The sequence below is a fragment of the Myotis daubentonii genome, chromosome 11 (genome assembly GCF_963259705.1).
Source record: "Myotis daubentonii chromosome 11, mMyoDau2.1, whole genome shotgun sequence".
Taxonomy (NCBI): domain Eukaryota; kingdom Metazoa; phylum Chordata; class Mammalia; order Chiroptera; family Vespertilionidae; genus Myotis; species Myotis daubentonii.
Genome location: NC_081850.1, coordinates 78,784,887 through 78,804,636, shown reverse-complemented (window position 1 = coordinate 78,804,636; position 19,750 = coordinate 78,784,887). Strand labels below are relative to the sequence as shown.

The 19,750-nt window shown below is 49.8% G+C and overlaps 1 protein-coding gene across 3 annotated transcripts in view; it reads right to left on the bottom strand.

Moving 5' to 3' along the window:
* Positions 1–1,103: 1,103 nt before the first annotated feature.
* Positions 1,104–19,750, bottom strand: part of NUP214 (nucleoporin 214) — an 84,379-nt gene continuing 65,732 nt past the window's right edge. For 2 of the 3 annotated variants that reach the window (XM_059658344.1, XM_059658346.1), the window contains 6 exons: positions 14,468–14,624; positions 7,518–7,670; positions 3,321–3,492; positions 2,538–2,677; positions 1,753–1,777; positions 1,104–1,342 (listed from right to left, as the gene is read on the bottom strand). In XM_059658344.1, coding sequence (XP_059514327.1) covers positions 1,309–1,342; positions 1,753–1,777; positions 2,538–2,677; positions 3,321–3,492; positions 7,518–7,670; positions 14,468–14,624 — 681 coding nt within the window. In that variant the 3' untranslated portion in view covers positions 1,104–1,308. The remainder of the gene's footprint in view (positions 1,343–1,752; positions 1,778–2,537; positions 2,678–3,320; positions 3,493–7,517; positions 7,671–14,467; positions 14,625–19,750) is intronic. The other variant, XM_059658345.1, reaches the window with a different exon arrangement.

Genomic DNA, 19,750 nt, shown 5'->3' with positions numbered 1-19,750 from the left:
CCCCAACGTGCAGCGTTAGTAAAACATTTCAGCATTTTAGTTTCCCAGCGCGTGAGATGAACAACTGCCCTTCCCAATGCTCCCGCTAACAACCACAGATGAAGCGCGGCATGTTCTGGGCGGACAGATAACGGGATCCCACACCTACTTTGCTGTGAGGGGGCCCTTGTCAGCCACTGCAATATCACCGCCTAAGAAAGAAAATAGCCCAGACCTGAGACCCCGCCCGACAGGCACTGTGGAGACTGAAGGTCGGACCTCTGGGCCGGCCTTGCCAACACTCTGCTGTGACACCAGGAAGTAGCACGTCTCCTCGACCCCGGGCCTGCGCAGGGTCACCGCCCTGTGGTTAACAGTGGGCCAGTGTGTGGACCAATGTCACCGTCACTTACGGAGATAAAGGCTGTCTTCTCAATCACCCGCCTGCCTCGCCTCCGGAGCAGAAGACATCAGCTGTGGGACACACGGCGCTAAGGGCCAATAGATGAGCTGGGCCTGCTCCAAGCACAGCCCCGCGGGCATCAGCGCCACTGGTCTGTTCCAGGTTTGCCTCCCGGCTACCTAACCTCTAAGGGGCTACAACCTCTTCCGAAACTCCGCTGGCGCCTGCGTGAGTTTCTCCCCGCCACCCAGTCAAAAAGCAGGCACCGAGGGTCCCGATACCCAACAGCAAAAAGGACACAGGAGGGTACGAGTTATTGCCTTGGAAGGTGACAAGCGGCCATCAGTCTCTTTCCTGTGCGGAGCCCTGGGTTTGAGCAGACGGGGAGACTTGTCCTTGAAGACGTCCTGCTGGCCAAGGGAAGGTGCACCAGCTTCTCAGAGCCACAGAAACAAGGAGACCTCTGTCCTTGACTGTGACCTGAAAAACCCACTTACAGCCCAGTGGGTGTGGCTCAGTGGCTGAGCATCAACTTATGAACCGGAGGTCACAGCACAATGCCCAGGTTGTGGGCTCAATCCCCAGTGGGGGCCGTACAGGAGGCAGCCGATCAATGATTCTCTCTCATCATTGATATTTTTCTCTCTCTCTCTCTCCCCTCCCCTTCCTCTCTGAAATCAATAAAAATATATTTTAAAAAATGAAGACAAAAAGCCCCCACTTACATTTTGTATGCAAACAAACCAAACAGTTTAATAACAGGGGCAGAGGGGAATAAGCAACATGAAATAAAGACCAAGCGCATCTGCCGAGGTGTTTCTGTCTGTCTGGTGTGTCAACGGGAATGTCCGCTTTCAGGGCTGCTGCTCAGTGACCAGAGCTGAGAACGCCGATGGTCACGGAACCGAAAGGAGCACGACACCCACTCAGCTTCTCCAGCCACCAAAGCCCTGGACAGACCTGCAAAGAAGGGCGGGAGGCAGGTCAGCTTCCGGCACGCGACTGCCTGTGCGCCAAGTCCAGGCCCTGAATTTTCACTGTCATCCAATTCTCCACCAAAGCAGAGTGATGATCACAAAATAAGGCTACTGGGCCTGGAACCCAGTCCTGCCTTCCAGGCTCTGCTGACCGGAAGGCCCCTCCCTCTCTTGCACATGGCCCTGGACAAGGCGCGACCTGGCACCTCCTGCCACATCCCTGCCAAGATGGGCAAATCCACAAAAGCCCAAACCTGCTGCAGAGCCCCATGCTTCCAGGATAAGCTTTTAAACAGGAAGAGTGTACACACAGAGCAAACTGAGTGGTCCAGTATTTTCCCAGGCCACTCACTCTTCCATCCTATTTAATGACTCAAAACTGGAGATACTTACGAGTTCGATGATCCAAAGCTGAATCCTGGAAAAGATGGACAGGGGGAAGTTAAAACACACATACACTTGAAAGACCAAGGTGGACCCTCGGCCAGACCCCCTCCCTTCACCCCCACGGAACACCTCCTGCAGGCCGGGCAGGAAGGTGGGCTGGCTCATGTCCCCAGGGCTCCTCCCTCCTCCCCGCCGGGGTGGGCAGAGGGTCTCTGGTCGGGCCCCTCACGTAGCCCCACTGTGACACACAGACCCATTTTGTTAGGAAAGTATGCTTTCTCTCCATTCCCGCCCACTTGCTTCCCCCTCTCCGTGAGGCCAGAGAAGCAGGCCCGGGGGTCTGGGCCTGGCTCTGCGGCTCACTGCTGGGCAAGTGGCTCCTGGAGTTTTGTGTCTTATCTGCCAAGAGTAAAGGCGCCGGCTTCTGAGCCGCAGTGTGTGGCACAGACAGAAGCAGAGCATGGACGCTCCAGTCCTGAAGCAGCAGGGCGTTAACGAAATGAAAGGCGTTTCGTGAATAAGGTCTCTACACCTTATTGTTTGTTTGCTGGCTTGGATTTCTGAACGAGTATCTAGTGAGGTGATTATTATCTTGCGTTCTCAAATCTTGAGAAATATTTAGTAAAAAATGACACAATGTTAAAAGTCTACTTTAAACCTAGAAAACAACGTTCTGAAAACCAAAAGCCCCCACACCCTGCCCTTCAAGTACTTCCAGCTTTGACAACACTATGCCGAAAGCCAGGTAAACCGCTCACCTCTTTGGCGAGGGGTATCTGCTGTCTGCCTACCTCCTGTGCCCGATGCGAAGCCGGAGAAGCCCCCGCTCTGGGTCCCGAAGCCCGAAGTCTGCTGGGACAGCGACCCGAAGGTGGGCGCGTTCTGACCAGCGAGGGTGCCAAAGGACGTGGTGCTGCTGTTGCTGCCAAACCTGGGCCAGGGAGGAACCGACAGTCAGCGCCAGCTGCCCCTGCGGCCGAGCCTCAGGCAGCCTCGTGGTCTCGGGCTGCAGGACACATGAATCGAGGGCGCGTGCTTGGTGTGAACCAGCAGCCAGAGCCCAGAGCAAGCACCTCTGCTTCGGGGAACAATGACAGGCCCACGAGGCGCAATCCAGCTTGTCCAGTGAGTCTGTGCCCGTCTGGACACTGCAGGCCGCTTGGAAATGAAGCGGTACTACATATTTTGCTCTCTCTGTCTTCAATAATTCTTCAGTTTTATTCCACCATTTTAGCATTTCCCATTCATCTACATCCCCCGCCCCATTTACTCGCCTACTTCCTGGACCTTGACCCTGTCTGCTTCTCACACCGAGGTGAGGTGTCACCTACACGCACGAACAGCGCGGCTGTCCTCACCGCCCACTCCCGCCGCCGAGACGGCCTCTCTCAAACAGCAGCGAGGACGCCTCCGATGTCCGCGGGGCCAGAGACCAGGGCTCGCACCAAGGGCACGGCCATGGCTCCTCGGGGATGTCACACTGGAAACCTTCAGCCGGGCCCCGTTAGCCCTGCTCCACACAGTGGCTCGGCCTGAGCTTGTGGGGTCCCTGGGTCCCCTCCCTGGGGGCTTACCCGAATCCTCCTGCGCTGGCAGCCGCAGTACCCTCTCCGAACACTTTGCCTCCCGTCGAGCCCAGAGGGCTTGTAAAGGCTGGGGCTGAACCGAATGCTGGCACCCCTCCAAACCCAGGGGATCCCCCAAAAGTAGGAGGGCTGCCAAACACTGGAGCAGCACCGAAGCCACCTGAGCAAAACAGAGGCAAACAAACAGAACAGGGAGAAAGGAGGAGACAGGAAGAGAAGACAATGAGCAGTGAGAAACCAAATCAAAAGAGGAAGAAAAAAGGGAAAATACGTTAGAATCCAAACACAAAGACCTCCAGCAAAGGGCAACACCCCTTCTAGCAGCAAAATACCAATTAAACCCAAAGCAAACCCAGCCACCAAGTCGCCTCCCTCCAGCTCGAGCAGAGGGCTGGGGTCTGCTCGGGAGAGCTCCCTGGACCCCCCTATTTGCCTTGAGCTCCCCGGTCCCTCCCAGAGGTAAGCTGGGTCTGTCAGCTCCAAGTCTTGTCAAATCAGATCGACACCCGGAACCAACATGGCGCATTTCCGGTCCCTTCCTGCTGGGTGCACTGTGTGGAGACTCCTCATGGTGAAACCGTCCTCAGAAACTTCAATGCCTCCCCGCGGCCAGAGATGACAGACAGGTCATCACTCAGCACCGCAGGCGAGGCACAGCCTCGGGCGCTCGAGTCCCTCTCGGGGAGAACGAATGGGTGACAGCCGAGGTGAGCGGCTCGGCGCTGGCGCTCAGCCAGGCCTTTTATTTATTTACGGCTAATGGCTCTCCCGTCTCTCACCACTGTCCTTCTCTCTGTGTGTCCAGAGAATTTCTGAAATGCTTCCTCTCTGGGGTCAGGAACTATCCCCCATAAAGCAGCACCCGCATGGCTTCCCAGGAGGAGGGCTGCCGCACGACAGTGGTCAGTGTCCAGCTGTGCTCACACGGCCAGCCGGCCCAGCAGAGTGAGCGGCTAAGCGTCCGCGCAGGGCCCCCTTCACAGGCCCGGACTGTGCTCACGGAACACAGGCTGGCGGGCGGCCACCCACAGGAAAGGGACAGGCGTGCCCGGGTGGCCGCTGGGCTGGCCGAGATGCCAGCAGGCGGGAAGAGGACTGTCCTTCCTGCCCGGGCAGGGTCTCCAATCCCCGAGACACTGTTGAAATCCTTCCTGGCAATCCAGAGACCCTCAGTGAGAGTCTGCTGAATGAAATGAACAAAATAGTACAAGAAACATGCCTTAAGGGGGAATATTTCTTAAAATGAGTATTGACCTGGAGCCACACGCTGAAGGGAATGATGGCGGCCGAGGCGCAAGCAGCCGGAGGGGACCTGGCTTCTTCCCGCCTCTTTCAGAAAGTGAAGCCCACAGCGCATCTGCCGAGAGGGCCAGCCTGGCCTGAATCCCACCACAAGCCTCTGCCCCTGGAGCGGGAGGGCCGGGCAGCTGCAGGTCTAGCTCGCTGTTCTTCCCGCCGCTATTTGCCGGTGGACCATTTGTAGTGGCTGCTCCACTGAGAAGAACTTTTTGCTAAGGCTCACGTTTGGGTTAACATCCTGACTTTTAAAACCTTGAGTGAAATTCCAAGCTATGCTAATGGGCACTGTTGGGTTACAAATATAATAGACTGGAAAAGAAAAAGCGCTAAAAACCCTGCCGCTGAATTATTTAGGACTGACCACAGATCCAGTTACACTCTCTTCCCAGACACACGCTGGGGGCTGGGTCTAGTGCCTTGCACTCCATATTATGCTGGCTTCTTGGTGGAAGGGGAGTGAAAAATGAGAAGTCACAATGATACAGAAAGTAAACTGCAGGGAGAGGAGGAGATGAGCACACACCAGCACAAGCGCACACACTTCCCCACGCCTGGGTCACGGCTAAGTGCGCCAGGAAGAGAACAGTCATCCTGGTCTTATTTCTGAAGATCGACTCGCGGGGTTTGATTTTATTAGATGCCTTATTTTCACGATTTTCTTCCCCCGAAGAAACAGAAATGTACTAATAATCAATGACACTGAAATATCTGGTTTACTGACGGCCCTTCACATGCCAGCTACTGTAGAACAGTCTGCTTTAATCCACCCCAAAAACCTGGAATCCCTACTTCACAGGTGAGCAAACTGAGGCTGTGAAGATATGTCTCGTGTCTGAGTCTAGCCAATAGGTAAATGGTGCAGCTGGGACTAGAACAAGGCTGAGTGACTCAAAGACCACCTAGCATCTAACCAGTATGTGCGCCCCCCTCCCCCCACTGCCACTAACCCAGCAACTCTGGCACAGGAGCAGCGGGGTGAGCCCCATGGACTGGGGTGGCAGCCCAGTCATTTTAAGCCTGTCCTTCCTGCCCCCCCACCCCAGTATCTCCAGCAGCATAGTTCCGAATGCAATCGTTCGGCGGGAGGATGGGCACTTTTGGAATTTTTCAGAGATGCCTTCAAACCAGCAGTCAAGGAAGGCTGGCCCCTTGGCAGAAAGCAGCCTCGCTGATGTTCGGAGGCACCTCTCCTACGGAAGCAGCTCCCGAAGTCCCGAAGCAGGAGAGCAGGCTTCCCACCCGCACTTTCCCTTCCTGGTCACGCGCTCATTCAGCTCTTGTATTTGCCTGGTGGCTTTCTCTGTTCCAGTCCTCGAACTAGGTGGTTTCATGGGGCAAAAAATCAAGTAGAAAAAGATATTCTGAAAGGGAGGTACATTTTCTTTAAGATTGAAAAATTAAAAGCATCAGATTCTCCAATCAACAACCTGATCCCAGAATAAGAGACAATATATAAGAAAAACATACCAGAGAAAACATTATCAGGTTCCCTAAAAAAACAGTCTTGATAATTAATGAACTAAAATCTCTTAGTCAAATAGTATTTGCCTGGTTAATGAGAAATGAGTTTGTAGCCCTTTCATTTTTAAATCATTCACTGCCGGGAAGGTTGGGGCAAAATAGAGCTGGAATGCCCATTTCTTGTCCATCTTAAATTCTAGGAAAAGAGCATCCAAAACTGACCACCAGGCAAACCTGCCGGGCCACAGGCCTGAGGAAAGGTGCACAGAGCATTATGGAAACCACAGTGACTGTGCTCCAAGCGGTGGATTCCAGATGCTAATGGAGGCGGTCCTGAGTCAGAGCCACCTACGCATCTGGTCCCCAGGTGGGATCCTGAGCCACCTACACATCTGGTCCCCAGGTGGGATCCCGAGCCACCTTCACATCTGGTCCCCAGGTGGGATCCCGAGCCACCTTCACATCTGGTCCCCAGGTGGGACCTTCTCCTGGTACTGGCGGAATTTCAATCTCCCACACATCCGAGCGAGGGAGTGTCCTGCCGCTCAGCCCTGGGAGCCTGCCTGAAGGAACCGCTTTCTCAACAAACATTCCTCCTTTGCCTTGTGCCTTAAAACAAATCCTTTCACACAACGTCCATGCAACAGGGGCAGGAAGGCAGATCCATGCAGATCCCAGAAACAGAAATGGGACAGAGGAGGCAGCTGACAGAAACGAAATATGTTTTTGTGTCTAAATATACAATGTTCTTTAAAAATTTTAATTGTGAATGCAATGCATGATTATAAAAAGTCACCATTCACAAATGTATACTGTAAAAGTAATGCTGGGATAAGAAGTAGTGCTGGCAATGTTCTCTATTCTTGATTACATGGGTATTTTCCAACTGTGAAAATTAACTCATGATATGTGCATATATAATATTGTATATGTACATGTACTGTATATCTAATGTACTTGTTTATTATACTCAATTACAAACAAAAAACAAGTGACTGGGAAAGAAGGCAAAATGATACGGACAGAAGTTAAATAGTCTGTTCGGCCTGTGACAGGAAATGGGCACCAAGCAAATGAGCGACTCAGGACACTTTCATGTTTAGATTTTAGTGATCACTTTCTTCTGTGTTCCCTTACTTTGGTCAACCTGCACTTGCTAAATGTTTAAGTTTTCTTCCCCAAGAAGACTCTAAGTTCTCTTAAGGGTTACAGAATATGCATTCTGTGCTGTTTAACATTTCTCAGGAGACCTAGAACAGTGTGAGGAACATAGTAGATGCTCAATAAAAATACAAATAAAGTGGGAGTCACTTCATCCACGCGCCAATCCTACTCCCTCGAGAACCTCTCCAGAGAGCTCCCTCCTTCCAGCATCTCTGCATCTGAGCTCATACGACGCAGCCTCAGCAGGCAGGACCGCAGTACCTGTCTTATTTGGAGAGGAGAACCCGAAGCCTTGGGATGCCACGCTTCCTCCTCCAGCGCTGAAGGTGCCAGCAGGTTTCTGCTCTCCAAACGACGAGCTGGCAAAGCCACCAAACGTCTTGGCCCCACTGTTTCCGAAGAGGTTAGACGTATCTGACGAAATGAAAGAATGAGGGAGGTCAGAGGGAGGAGAATGTCCTCAATTACTTCTCAACAGAGAAGGAAGGACCCTCAGCTGGGTGTTTTGGGAGAAGGGAGAAGTGACCAGGAAGAGCAATGGACGCCTTCTCCGATTTGCGTGGGTCTTGAAGGCAGGATTTCATTACGTGGGTGTCCAGGCTCAGAATTTCCCGACTCAGTTCTCAGGCACAGAAACTCATCTGTGCTCCCGCCGGTCCTGGCCCGCCCGCCCATGGGGACCAACAGCGCAGCCTCACGCCAGAATGCTATGTGAGCACATCCACACCAAGCACATGGCTCCAGCGCAGCTTTCACTGTCAAGTCTGGCACGCTGGCTGCTGCCCAGTCTGCTCAGAGAACAGCGGACAAACAAAACCTCCGGGGCTCCAACCTCTGATCTGACGGGAGCCAGGGATGTTCTGAGACCGGAAAAGAGGCCAGCAAGACTTCCAGTCTGATTTCCTCTTTCTCAGAAGTTCAACTAAGTTCCAGATGCCTATCTAGTGGATCACTCCTTCAAATACACATCAAGTCCGCTCCAACAATGAAAGGAAACTAACTACTAAAACCAAGATGGGTGAGAAGTATTTGTTCGTTTCCCTACCACATATAGACGGGTGTTTTATTAAAATGAGTTTGTAGCCCTAGCCGGTTTGGCTCAGTGAATAGAGCATTGGCCTGCAGACCAAAGGGTCCCGGGTTCTATTCCGGTCAAGGGCATGTACCTCGGTTATAGACTCCTCCCCTTCCTGGGCTCTCGTTGGAACTCGTGCAGGAGGGAACCAATTGATGTGTTTTTCTCGATCAATGGGAAAAATATTCTCGGGTGAGGATTAGTAGTAATAATAATAATCATCATCATCATCATCTATATATATAAAAGCCAAGTGACCCGAACGGCGGAACGGCCGGACAATATGATGCACACTGCGGTGGCCAACTGGCTGGATGGGGTCCCTATCGGCAACCCCCAACCTCCTGCACACCCCACCCCCCACCGCTGGCCCACCTCCCACATCCCCTCCCCACTGCCGCCGGCCCGGCCCCGATCGGCTCCCATTGGGATGGGACAGCCAGACCTCACCTGTGCAAAAATTCGTGCACCAGGCCTCTAGTAAAAAATAAAATGAGTTTGTACCCACAGAAGGCAGGGAGAAGCTATCCTGAAATGAGGTCGATGCCTAAAGGCAGAGGCATAAATAGGCTGCAATGACAAGCTCTGGTGGGTATAGGAGAGCCAAGTCTATGCCCCCATGTGAGAAGTACAGCTTCATAACGCCAGGCTTCCCCCAATCAGGAGCTCAGTGAAGGTGATGGAAGGGAGGGAGTGGAGAGCAGTCCTTCACACTCAAAGTCAGCTGCCTAAAGAGGCAGTCCACCACTAACCTGTCAACCTAAGGCCCTCATCTCGCTCTGCTGCTGATCCCACCGTGTGAGATTCGACTGTTAATGCTTCAATTATAAGGAAGTGAGCAGCCTCACCTCAGGGACACGGCCAGCCCAAATTTCCAGGCACTGATAACAGAGCCTCAGGCCACATGGCCACTGGCGCTCTGAAACTGCTGCTGACAGTTTGAGAGCTGGGCCCTGACAGTGGGAGTGTTGACCCTCTCGGGGGTTCAAGGGTTATTTATCCCCTGCGGATGTCCCCTCAAACAGTCTGGTCCTTCCCGTGATGAGCTAACGGGAGGTCACCCTTGACTCCTTTAATGGCAGTCCATTTGACACTGGAGACGAAAACATGCGTCTCAGTCATTCCTCTAACTTGGTGTTTCAAGAATAGAGGACTGCAATTTCCCACCTTCGTGCTAATGATGCAAAATTTCAAACAGCAAACAAATACACGTGCAAGGTTGGGCTAGATCTCCTCTTGGAGAAACTCCAAATACAGAGGTGAAATGACTTTACTGGGACAATGCTGGGAGACTTAAACTCCGAGGCCAGAGAGCATTCAGACGTGTTTGGGCTTTTTCTCTTTTTTTTTTGTTAATCTTCACCCGAGGATATTTTTCCATTGATTTTTAGAGAGAGTGGAAGAGAGAAGGAGAGACAGAAACATCGATGTGAGAGAAACACATCAATTGGTTGCCTCCTGCAGGAGCCCTGACCAGGGTCCCAGGCCAGGAAGAAGCCTGCAACCAAGGTACATGCCCTTGACTGGAATCAAACCCGGGACTCTTTGGTCCGCAGGCTGATGCTCTATCCACTGAGCCAAACCAGCGAGGGCGTGTTTGGGCTTCTTTATCCCTTATCTCCTTAAGACTCCTCCGTCTTTAAGTTGTTCATAGCATATTATAATGGAACAAGCACGAGTTCTGCATTCAGATCTGGCTTGAGTACCTCATAGCTATGATGCTGGGCAAGGACTGAATTTTCCTGCGCCCCCGTCCCGCACACAGAAAACGGGGAAAGCAGCTGTGAACACGCAGAGCTGCAGTGAGGAGTTAATGAGGTGGGTGTGTAGGGCACCTTGTCTGGCACATGAGATCCTCAGGCAGCACAACTTCCCGTCTCTGACTCTTCCTCCGGCCACACCCAGTCATGGTCAATACAGTAAGACAGAGTAGGTCAGCTGCGGAACATGAATCCCTCCCATTTTGCGAAGATAACGAGAACACAACCCGCACGTTGTAGCAGCTGTCATTTGCAGTCTCCAAAGAAGCCCGGTGTAGGGAATTTTCGGGAATTATTTGAGCTGCTCTGACACAAAGCGGCAGAACCAACATCTGCTGCTGTTTCTGTGGCTACGTGTCTCTCCGCTGTCTCCTATGGCTCCCAAATTAGAGTCTCTAGTTCTTGAAAATGTGGTAGAGACTCTCCTGGTTGTTGGGACAGCGTTTCCCTGTACGGTTCCTGTGAGGAAGCTAGCCAGTAAGAACACTGGTCTCCGCGGAGCCACTGGACGACCAGCTGGAGGGGAGAGGCAGGCGAGGGGAAGGCAGTGCAGGTGAAACGGGCGTCTGCTCTGAGCCCCGCCCCCGCTGCGGGCACACCGATCCTCACTGGTCTTTGATTTGGCAAAAATACTAGCATCACCTAACATCACCATGTCAGTATCATCGCAGGGACCAGGCCCTGTCCACTCGGCAGGGCTCCGGGCACTCACGAGGACAACACGCACTGAGAAAGGGACTGGAGAAGCGCCTGCCCAGGACACTGTTCAGGGTATTTTCTTCAGAGACAGGTGTGCAGGGAGCTTTGTGCGCCCAACAGATTCTTGTCAGCTTCTTCATCCTCACAGGAGCCTCCCAGGCCCCTGGACAGAAAGAAAGGTGCTGGGGACGGCGCCATCCATGTCCTCAGACATACTCGGGAGGCAGTCGGTCCTCACAGGCAACAAGCCACGTGGGTGGACGGAAATGACCCCAAAGTTCAGCGTGCCCTGGTCCTGTCTCTGGGGAAGACGGGAAGAAGCCTGTACAGAGCAGGGCCTCGGCATGCGGTGCTCACAGCTCGTCGTTCTCAGTCATCACGCATTCCGGTCTCTCCTGAGGGCTGACCCTAATGTCACACAGGGAACTGCTGGAAGCTCGATGTGTGCTCAGATGCTGTGTCTGCACGGGGAATGTGTGATGCCAGGAGCAACGAGCACAGCTGGGAGGGCTGACGTCACACTGCCAGGCCAGCCAGAGCCCAGGAGGCAACGTGCTGGAGGCGGCCCTGGAAACACATCTAGACTGAACTCTGGCTCTGCCACTGCTACTCCCTAAGTCCGCATCCAAAATGGAGACGGCCACATCTAAAAGTACTGTAAGAAGTGACCAGACCAGAGACACAGTAGGTGATCAATAAAGGTCACTTCCCTTCTGCTCCATGTCTCGTCAAGGAACAGAACACGAGGGCCCCAGGATTCCGACAGGGAGAGGCACTGCGGGCCCCTGTGACCCTGAGGCCACGCTGCCCACAGGAAGGGACTTACATTCACCATTAAAGGACGGGCAGGTTCAGGTGCGTGGAGGGAGTAGCAGGGAGAATGTGTTGGGGGAACTGAATCGAAGTCAGAAAACTATGTTGGGGCTCTGCCCGGAGAGCTCAGTTAATTAGAGCGTCATCCTGATATCCCAAGGTTATGGGTTTGATCCCCCGTCAGGGCCCATATAAGAAGCAACCAATAAATGCATGAATAAGTGGAACAACAAATGTTTTTCTCTCAAAAAAAAAATCACTTAAATTTTTTTTTTTTTTTTAAGAAAAAAGAAAAGCATGTTGGAGCCAGCTCAAGGAGCCCTGCAGTTCAGTCGAAGGAGCTGGGTTTTATGCTATTGTTGGCGGGATGCTGCCAAAGGGTTTGAGTAGGGATTGTGGCAAAATAAGAGCGTAATCTTAAGCCACTCTCTCTGGTAAGGATTTCCAGACCCCAGTGGGGGAGACTGGAAGCAGGGGCGTTTGGAGACTACTGTAATACCTAGGACGATGGGGAACACGCCCCACAATGACAGAGACACCGAAGGAAAGAGAAAGGGCTGTTTGAGAGGCAGGGAGAACCTGGACCACCGTCCACAGCCCAGGGAGGAAGTGGTGCTCAGAAGTGTCTAGTTTTGCAGTCGCCCAAGGAGAGAGGCTGCCCAGGTGATCTGCAGCAGCTTCCTTAGTTCTGGGGCCTCTGATCCTGTACTTGGTCCTCGGGGGCGACAGAGGCTCCTGTCCCTATCACCATCCAATCCCACACTTGGTTTTTAAAAGCAAAAAAAAGTTAAGTGGTTCCTGTACCCTTTCAGATGCACTTAAACTTCCCTGAGGCATACAAGTGAACTGCTGGGTAACGACTGCCCATGTTCAGGAGATGAAGGCCAGCAGGTGTCTGGTGCTAAGAATAGATGCGCTTATTTTACACCAGAATTACAGAATTAGAAACAAGGCGTGCCAGTGAACAACAGGCTGGGAGCCACCGTCCAGTTTGCACTGTAAACAAACACTCCCTGCTGTCGCTGAGCGTGGAGCTGGGAGAGGTTGCACAGCGGGCTCTCCTGAGCCGGCCCAGCCCTCAGGGAGAAGGCAATCCTTTGACAGGTAAGAGCTGTGGCATTAGGAGATGAATCAGCCAGAAGGCAAGGAATTTTTACAAGGATTTGACCTGCCTACATTTTAATGCAATAGGCTAGTAACACAATCCCACAGGAAATAACCTGCCTAGAGGGTAAACCCACATTTCTAACTAGCATGTTACCAAGGGCCTGTTCTGTGCCAGAGGCTGTTTGGCACGTTGTGTAAGATGTAGCTGAATTCCAGACCTGCCACTTTCTGGCTTTGTGACCAAAAAAACCCCAGCAGGTGTGGCTCAGTGCTTGAGTGTCGACCTATGAACCAGGAGGTCACGGTTCAATTCCTGGTCAGGGCACATGCCCGGGCTGAGGGCCATACTCCCCAGTGGGGAGTATATAGGAGGCAGCCAATCAATGATTCTCTCTCATCATTGATGTTTCTGTCTCCCTCTCCCTTCCTCTCTGAAATCAATGAAAATATATTTAAAAAACAAAACCCAAAACAAAGAAATCACTGAGCCACTCTGAGCTTGTTCTGATTGGAAAGGGAGAGTGCTGTGCAAGGACCGTGCTTTCAGTCTGTGCAGGGGGCCCTGAGCTCTGCTGACAGCTGGGAAGGGGGAAACACCCGAGTGTGGCTCTGGTTCCGACCCCCGCTTCTGAGCAGCTAATTTTTTCTGTCTTGCAAGTCAGGATTCTGTGTACGAGTTCATCTGCAGAATCAGTTTTTGAAAGCTACTAGACTCGATTTCTAAAAGCTCTTCATTCTAGGATTCTAAACTCTTCCTGGCAGACTGTAGGCTGCAGAACCAAACCTCCAATGACATAATGTTACCGATGAAAAGGTACGGTACGTGTCTCTTGACCATGAGCTCTCTTCCAGTCGGACAGCGACCTCAAAATAACAGATCTGGGACTCCAGGGGACTCAGGAGTTTTGTTTTAGCTACAGGAGCTGATGGCATTGAGGAAGTATCTGTTCTGTCCATGGGGCATGTGCCCTCGGTTCACAGAGGAGCCTTCTGTATGGCATATTGCATGAGCGAAGCTAAGACAAAGAGGACAGGTTCCCAACCTCCCCTCTCAGCCCCATCAGCAGCAGGATGGAGATATATATATATGTATGTATGTATATGTATATATATTTTATATATATATATGTATGTATGTATATGTATATATATTTTATATAAATATATATATTTAAACAAATAAATTTCTTTCATTTCCAACCATGAAGAGACAGATCAATAAAGTGCTTTAACAATGAGGTGGAGAAGGAAGTGCCAGCAGAAAGATGCGGCTTCACTTGAAATAAGACAAAGAAGCAACGAAGGCTTCCACTGTCGAGCGACACTTCTGACAGCAGCTGGACTGAGAGTCAATTCAGAGTGTGACACAAACGAAGACCCAGACGTGCCCTGCCCCCAGCATACCCAGCATGCTCGGCCGCTTGCACTAGGCCTGTCTGCCCACATCCATCCCAAGTCATTTCAATCTAATTCAATTCAACCCCCTCCCTGCAGCTCTGATGTCTTTCCATGATTATACAGGACATGTCATTAAAAAAAAATAAAAATAAAAACCAAAATCCAACAGATCACACTGCCTTGGGGTAGATATTTGACACTTGATCTTAGGTCAAAGGCCAAGAAGTCATGGGGGTAAGGTATTTTAAAAGGCCCTTCTAGACCTTTCCGTCCTATACTTGTCAGCGAAGCATTGATAACACCACAAGGATGGCACTGGCATTTGGGGTGGCGGGGCTGGGAGAACTTTCTCTACTTACTTGGGGTGGCTGTGGATCCGAAGCCCCCGCTGGCTGAGCTGAATGGGTTTTTGTTGGCTGCGTCCTGGCTGGGTTTCCCTCCAAGGCCACTGAAGAAACCTCCCCCTCTTCCAGCGCTGCCAGACCCGAACACGCTGCCACTGGAGGACGGCGACTGCTGAAAAATAACAGGGGCAGGAAGCAGGCAGGGTGAGAGGTCACCGAGCGGCAGGCCACATCCGCGGACAGGAGGCGCTCACAGCTGGCATGAACGGAAAAGCAGCAGAGGTCTGATTAGTTCTGGTGCGGATGCTCTCGCCACCACAGAGAAGCTGGGCTCTGGCACAGGGCCTTCCTGCACATCAAAGTGCTCAGCTAGCCCACACTCGCAGGCCCCTGAAAACATGACTTATGGTGGGTGGGAACTTTAATTTTTCTCTATATATTTACTGGTTGATTTCAGAGAGAGGAAGGAAGAGGGAGAGAGAGACAAAAACATCAATGACCAGAGAGAATCACTGATTGGCTGCCTCCTGCAGGCCCTGCACTGGGGATGGAGCTCACAACCTGGGCATGTGCCCTGACCGGGAATCAAATTATAACCTCTTGGTTCATAGGTCGACACTCAACCACTGAGCCACGCTGGGTGGGAACTTTAAAGGTCTCTGCCCTGCTGCCTGCGGTCTCTGCTGACACGATGCCAGAGGCAGGAACACCACCCTCGAGAGTTCCCCGACGTGAAAAGGTGTGGAGACATTTCTAGGCTATCCTGGGCACCTTATTTCGATTCCTCTCATGTTTGGCTGAACTCATCAGCAACTGCTGCTCAGTGACTACGCTGTCTTTTCTCTCAGTTTGAGCACTTGTATTTCATAATGACTTTCCCAGTGCTGCAGGGACAGGCTTAAATTAGCTCCATTGTTGAAATGACGACCACAGCTGAATTCTGTCCAAGTGCGCAGATCCTGCACGCGAGGACACTAACTTAGGGTGCGCTGACTCAAAGCTGTGTCAGGCACCGCACTTCATTTCTGTCTGGAAATTGGTTCTAGAAGGACCAGTGCCAGATCTGAGGGACCATTAATATTAGAGCTAGGTGTGAGATGACCCCCTTGGCTGATAATGTAGAATACGATGGGCTTTCAGAACTGGGTTGCTTGTCTCAGAACCTTGCAGGGGCCCCTCGCAAGCAGGGTGGATGGTGCACAAGTCTCCCTTACGAAATAAGGGCAATAAACTACTCTTCCTAGCTCATTCATTCCCTTGGCATTTTGAGTGAATGGACAGTTATTACATCCTCATAATTGGGTTAGAGAGAATCCAATGAATTTTAATTGCTAAAAATAATTGCTTTTAAAGCTTTAAATTATGGAAACTCTCAAACACATACAAAAATCAGACAGAAGAGTATACTGAACCCTCCATATACCCATCACCCAGCTTCAACAATGAACTCAGAGCCACCTGAGTTTTCCCTAAACCTCCTTTTACTTCCCCTCATCCTTCATTAGTATGAAGAAAACCCGGTATCATTTCATCTACTGATTTTCCTACATAAATCTGTAAAACAAAAACCATAACCATAATACCATTATCATGTCTGAAAAACGAACAATTCCTTTATATCATGAAGTAGGGAGTTAGTGTTCAAGATCCAGCCTCAAATGCGAAAAGAAAAGAATCCAACCTGAATCTCATCAGGCCCCAGACCCAGCACCACTCCACAGGCCGCAGCAGAGGGCAGAGGAGCAGGGGCTGGAGGCTCTGCTGGGGCAGAGCAGCAACCAGACCACAGGGGACTCGAGGACACAGACCTGCTTCGTCAACCACTGAATTATGAGGAAAAATCAAAGGGAAAGAGACTTACGAGACCTATAAACCAATCTCAATGTGTGGACATGATGTGAATCTAATTCGAAGAAACAAATATAAGAGACATTCATGAGAATTCTTCAGGAAGACATTTCCAAACCGTTTTTCCTGATTTGCTGCCCTGCTTTACTCTTTTCGTAGTCTTTGAAACAACCTGAAATTAAAGTGTTAATAAAGGCCAAATCCCTCTATGAAACAGGCACTTGGGTCTGTCTTACACGGAATTCCTGGTGACTGGTAATCCGGCCAGCTGTGGTTCTATATATACTTGCTAAGCACTGTCACTGCAACAATACTCTTCTGATCCACGATCACGGGATGTTCTTCCATTTACTTATATCATCGTGAATGCCTTTAAACAACGTTTTATAATATTCAGAATAGGTTTTGCACTTCTTCTGTTGAATTTATTTTTAAATATTTTAATTTTGATGCTATTGGAAATGGAATTTTCTTAATTTTCAGATGGTCCTATGCAAGTATATGGAAAATAACTGATTTTTATATATTGATCCTGTGTCCTACACACTCACTGAGCCCATTTATGGTCCGAATAGTTTTGCACTGGATCCCTTAGGATTTCCCCAGCACATGATCTGCAATGGCTCCCTGCTGCCTTTCCAATCGGGATGCCTGTGAGGTCCTCCTCTTGCCCAGCTGACCTGCTGGAATCAGCATATTCTCCTGAGGTCACCCAGCTGCCGCACGCACAGTCCTTCCCGCTCTGCAGCTGAGCGCTCCGCGGAGAGGACGCAGTGCTACTGCCTCCGGGGGAGGAACAGCTGGGCTGTCTCCATAAACAAAGCTGCCGCGGACATTCTTCTACAAGCCTTCCTGTGAACATGTATTTTCTTTCCTTTTGGGTAAATACCCAGGACTGGATGGCTACACCATGACACCAGTGTGCACTTAACTGATGAAGGACCTGCCAGGTGACTCGCCAGAGTGACCACGCGGTCACACTCGCACAGCAATGCATTCGGAGAGCTAGCTGCTCTAGCGCTCTTCCACATGCGACTGTTTATTCTTAAATTTCAATCATTCTAGCGGGTGTGAGGGAGTGTCTCACTGTGGTTTTCATTTGCATTTCTCTGATGACTAACAATGCTGAGCTAGTGTTCATGTGCTTATGGGCCACTCACATACCCTCTTTTGTAAAGTATCTGTCCAAGTATTTTGTTTATTTTTAAAACTGGGCTGTCTTTTTATTTTTGACTTATAGTTCTTTACACATGGGTGGGGCAAAAGCAATATTACAGTTGTGAGTACGTGAAAGTTTACTCTTGTGTTATTTATTAATTAGTGTATCATTTTCCGCATGGAAAACTGTAAACCTACTGTATTTTCTTCCTGTCCATGCCCTGCCTTTTCCTTTTTATGGCAAGATTTTGATGAGCATTAGTTTGTAATTCTATTGAAGTCCAGTTTTTCCATTTTCTTCTTTTATGGTTAGCGTGTTCTGTGATCTAAGAAATTTTTGTCTACCTCCTGGCTTCTCACATGGCGCTGCTGACATCTGGGCTGGGTAATTCCTTGCTCTGGAGGCTGTGGGGTGTTGAGCAGCATCGCTAGATGCCAGGAGACTCCCCCACTCATGAGCACCAAACATGCCCAGACACTGTGCTTGTGAACTTCCCCTGGGGGCGAGCTGGTGCTGCTGGAGAGCCACTGGCCTATCCGAGGTTGCAAAGGCACTGCTGCTACGGTTGTCATACATTTCGTATCTCGTCAAAGCCACACAATCCATTGTTTCCCTATATGTCCTCTTTTTCTTTAGCTGCTTTCAAATTTAAAAATTGTTTTTCAGACGCTTAACTATGATGTGTCTAGGTGTGGTTTTCTGGTATTTATTCTGTTTGGGATTCGCAGTTTCTTAGATTTGTGGATTCCTATTTTTCAAAAAATTTGGAAAAGATTGGCCATAGTTTCTTCAAATATTTTTTTTTCTGTCCCATTCTGTCTTCTCTTCTCTGGGACTCTGATTACAGACACATTGGACTGCCTGATACTGTTGCCTCTATGTTCTTTTTTTTTTTTTTCCGTCTCTCTGAGCTTCATGCTAGATAATTTCTGTTGACATGTCTTCAAATGCCCTGCTCTTCTGTGGTAGTCACTCTGCTGTTAACCTGCCTAATCACATATTTCAGGTACTAGATGTAAACTTCAGATACAGACCACTGCTTTCTATGCCCTTTGCTGAGATTCCTAATCAAACATCCTTTATTTTCTTGTAAATCCTGGAGTACAACAGCTATTTTAAAGTCTTTGCCTGATAGTCCCAATTGTCTGGATCATCGATAGTTTATTTCTTGCTATTTCCAAAATGACTCCCTTTTTGTTTTTGCTCCTTCATAAGTTATTTGGGGGAGGGGGCGGTATACTGATCTTGTACATAAAAGACACAGTGTGTGGTGACTGAAGAACACCTCATGCTTTTTCTGGAGAGAGGGAGCCCTCCTTTTCCTCTGTACCCTCAAGTGAGGAGGCAATCATTCGGACTCACTAAGCCCCTGTCTTGGCTCAGGGCTTAGGCCAGCCTTGGGCAAACTACGGCCCGCGGGCCGGATCCGGCCTGTTTGAAATGAATAAAACTAAAAAAAAAAAAAAAAAAAAAAGACCGTACCCTTTTATGTAATGATGTTTACTTTGAATTTATATTAGTTCACACAAACACTCCATCCATGCTTTTGTTCCGGCCCTCCGGTCCAGTTTAAGAACCCATTGTGGCCCTGGAGTCAAAAAGTTTGCCCACCCCTGGCTTAGGTTCTGGGTTTCATTCTGCGTTGAGCCTGGGGCCAGGAGGCAGCTGGGCTGCAGCATTTGGGCTCAACAGTTCCAGGCAAAGGAGAGTACAAGGCTGCAAGTTCTTTTGTTTTTTAGTCCTACCCTGACTTCCTTTTTCTCAGCAGAAGTGGGGGAGGGTGGACAGGGAGATTTTACTCAAAAAATGACTGTTGTCCCTGCACATCTTTCAGACCCTAATTTGTTTCTTTAAAACAAAACAATTTTATTGGGATATAATTCATATACCTCAAAACTCACTGATTTTAAGTACATAATCCGACGGTTTTGACAAAAAATATATGTAACATAAAACTTGCCATTTTAACTACGTTAAATATACAACTCAAGTGGCATTAATTAGTCACAATGCTGTATAACCATCACCGTGACTTATTTCCAACATTTTCTCATCACCACAGCCATAATTCTGTAACCATTAAGTAGTAACTCCCCTACTCCCTTCTCCCCTGGCCATTGGTAATCTCTAGTCTAATTTCTGGTTCTATAAATTTACCTATTCTTTTTCTGTTTAGAAAATAATTTTTTTAGCTCCTTTATGTTTATTTTTTATTGTGGTAAACACAGATATTATAAAACTTACCACTTTAAAAGAGTACAACTCATTGGCACTAAGTACAATCAGTGTTG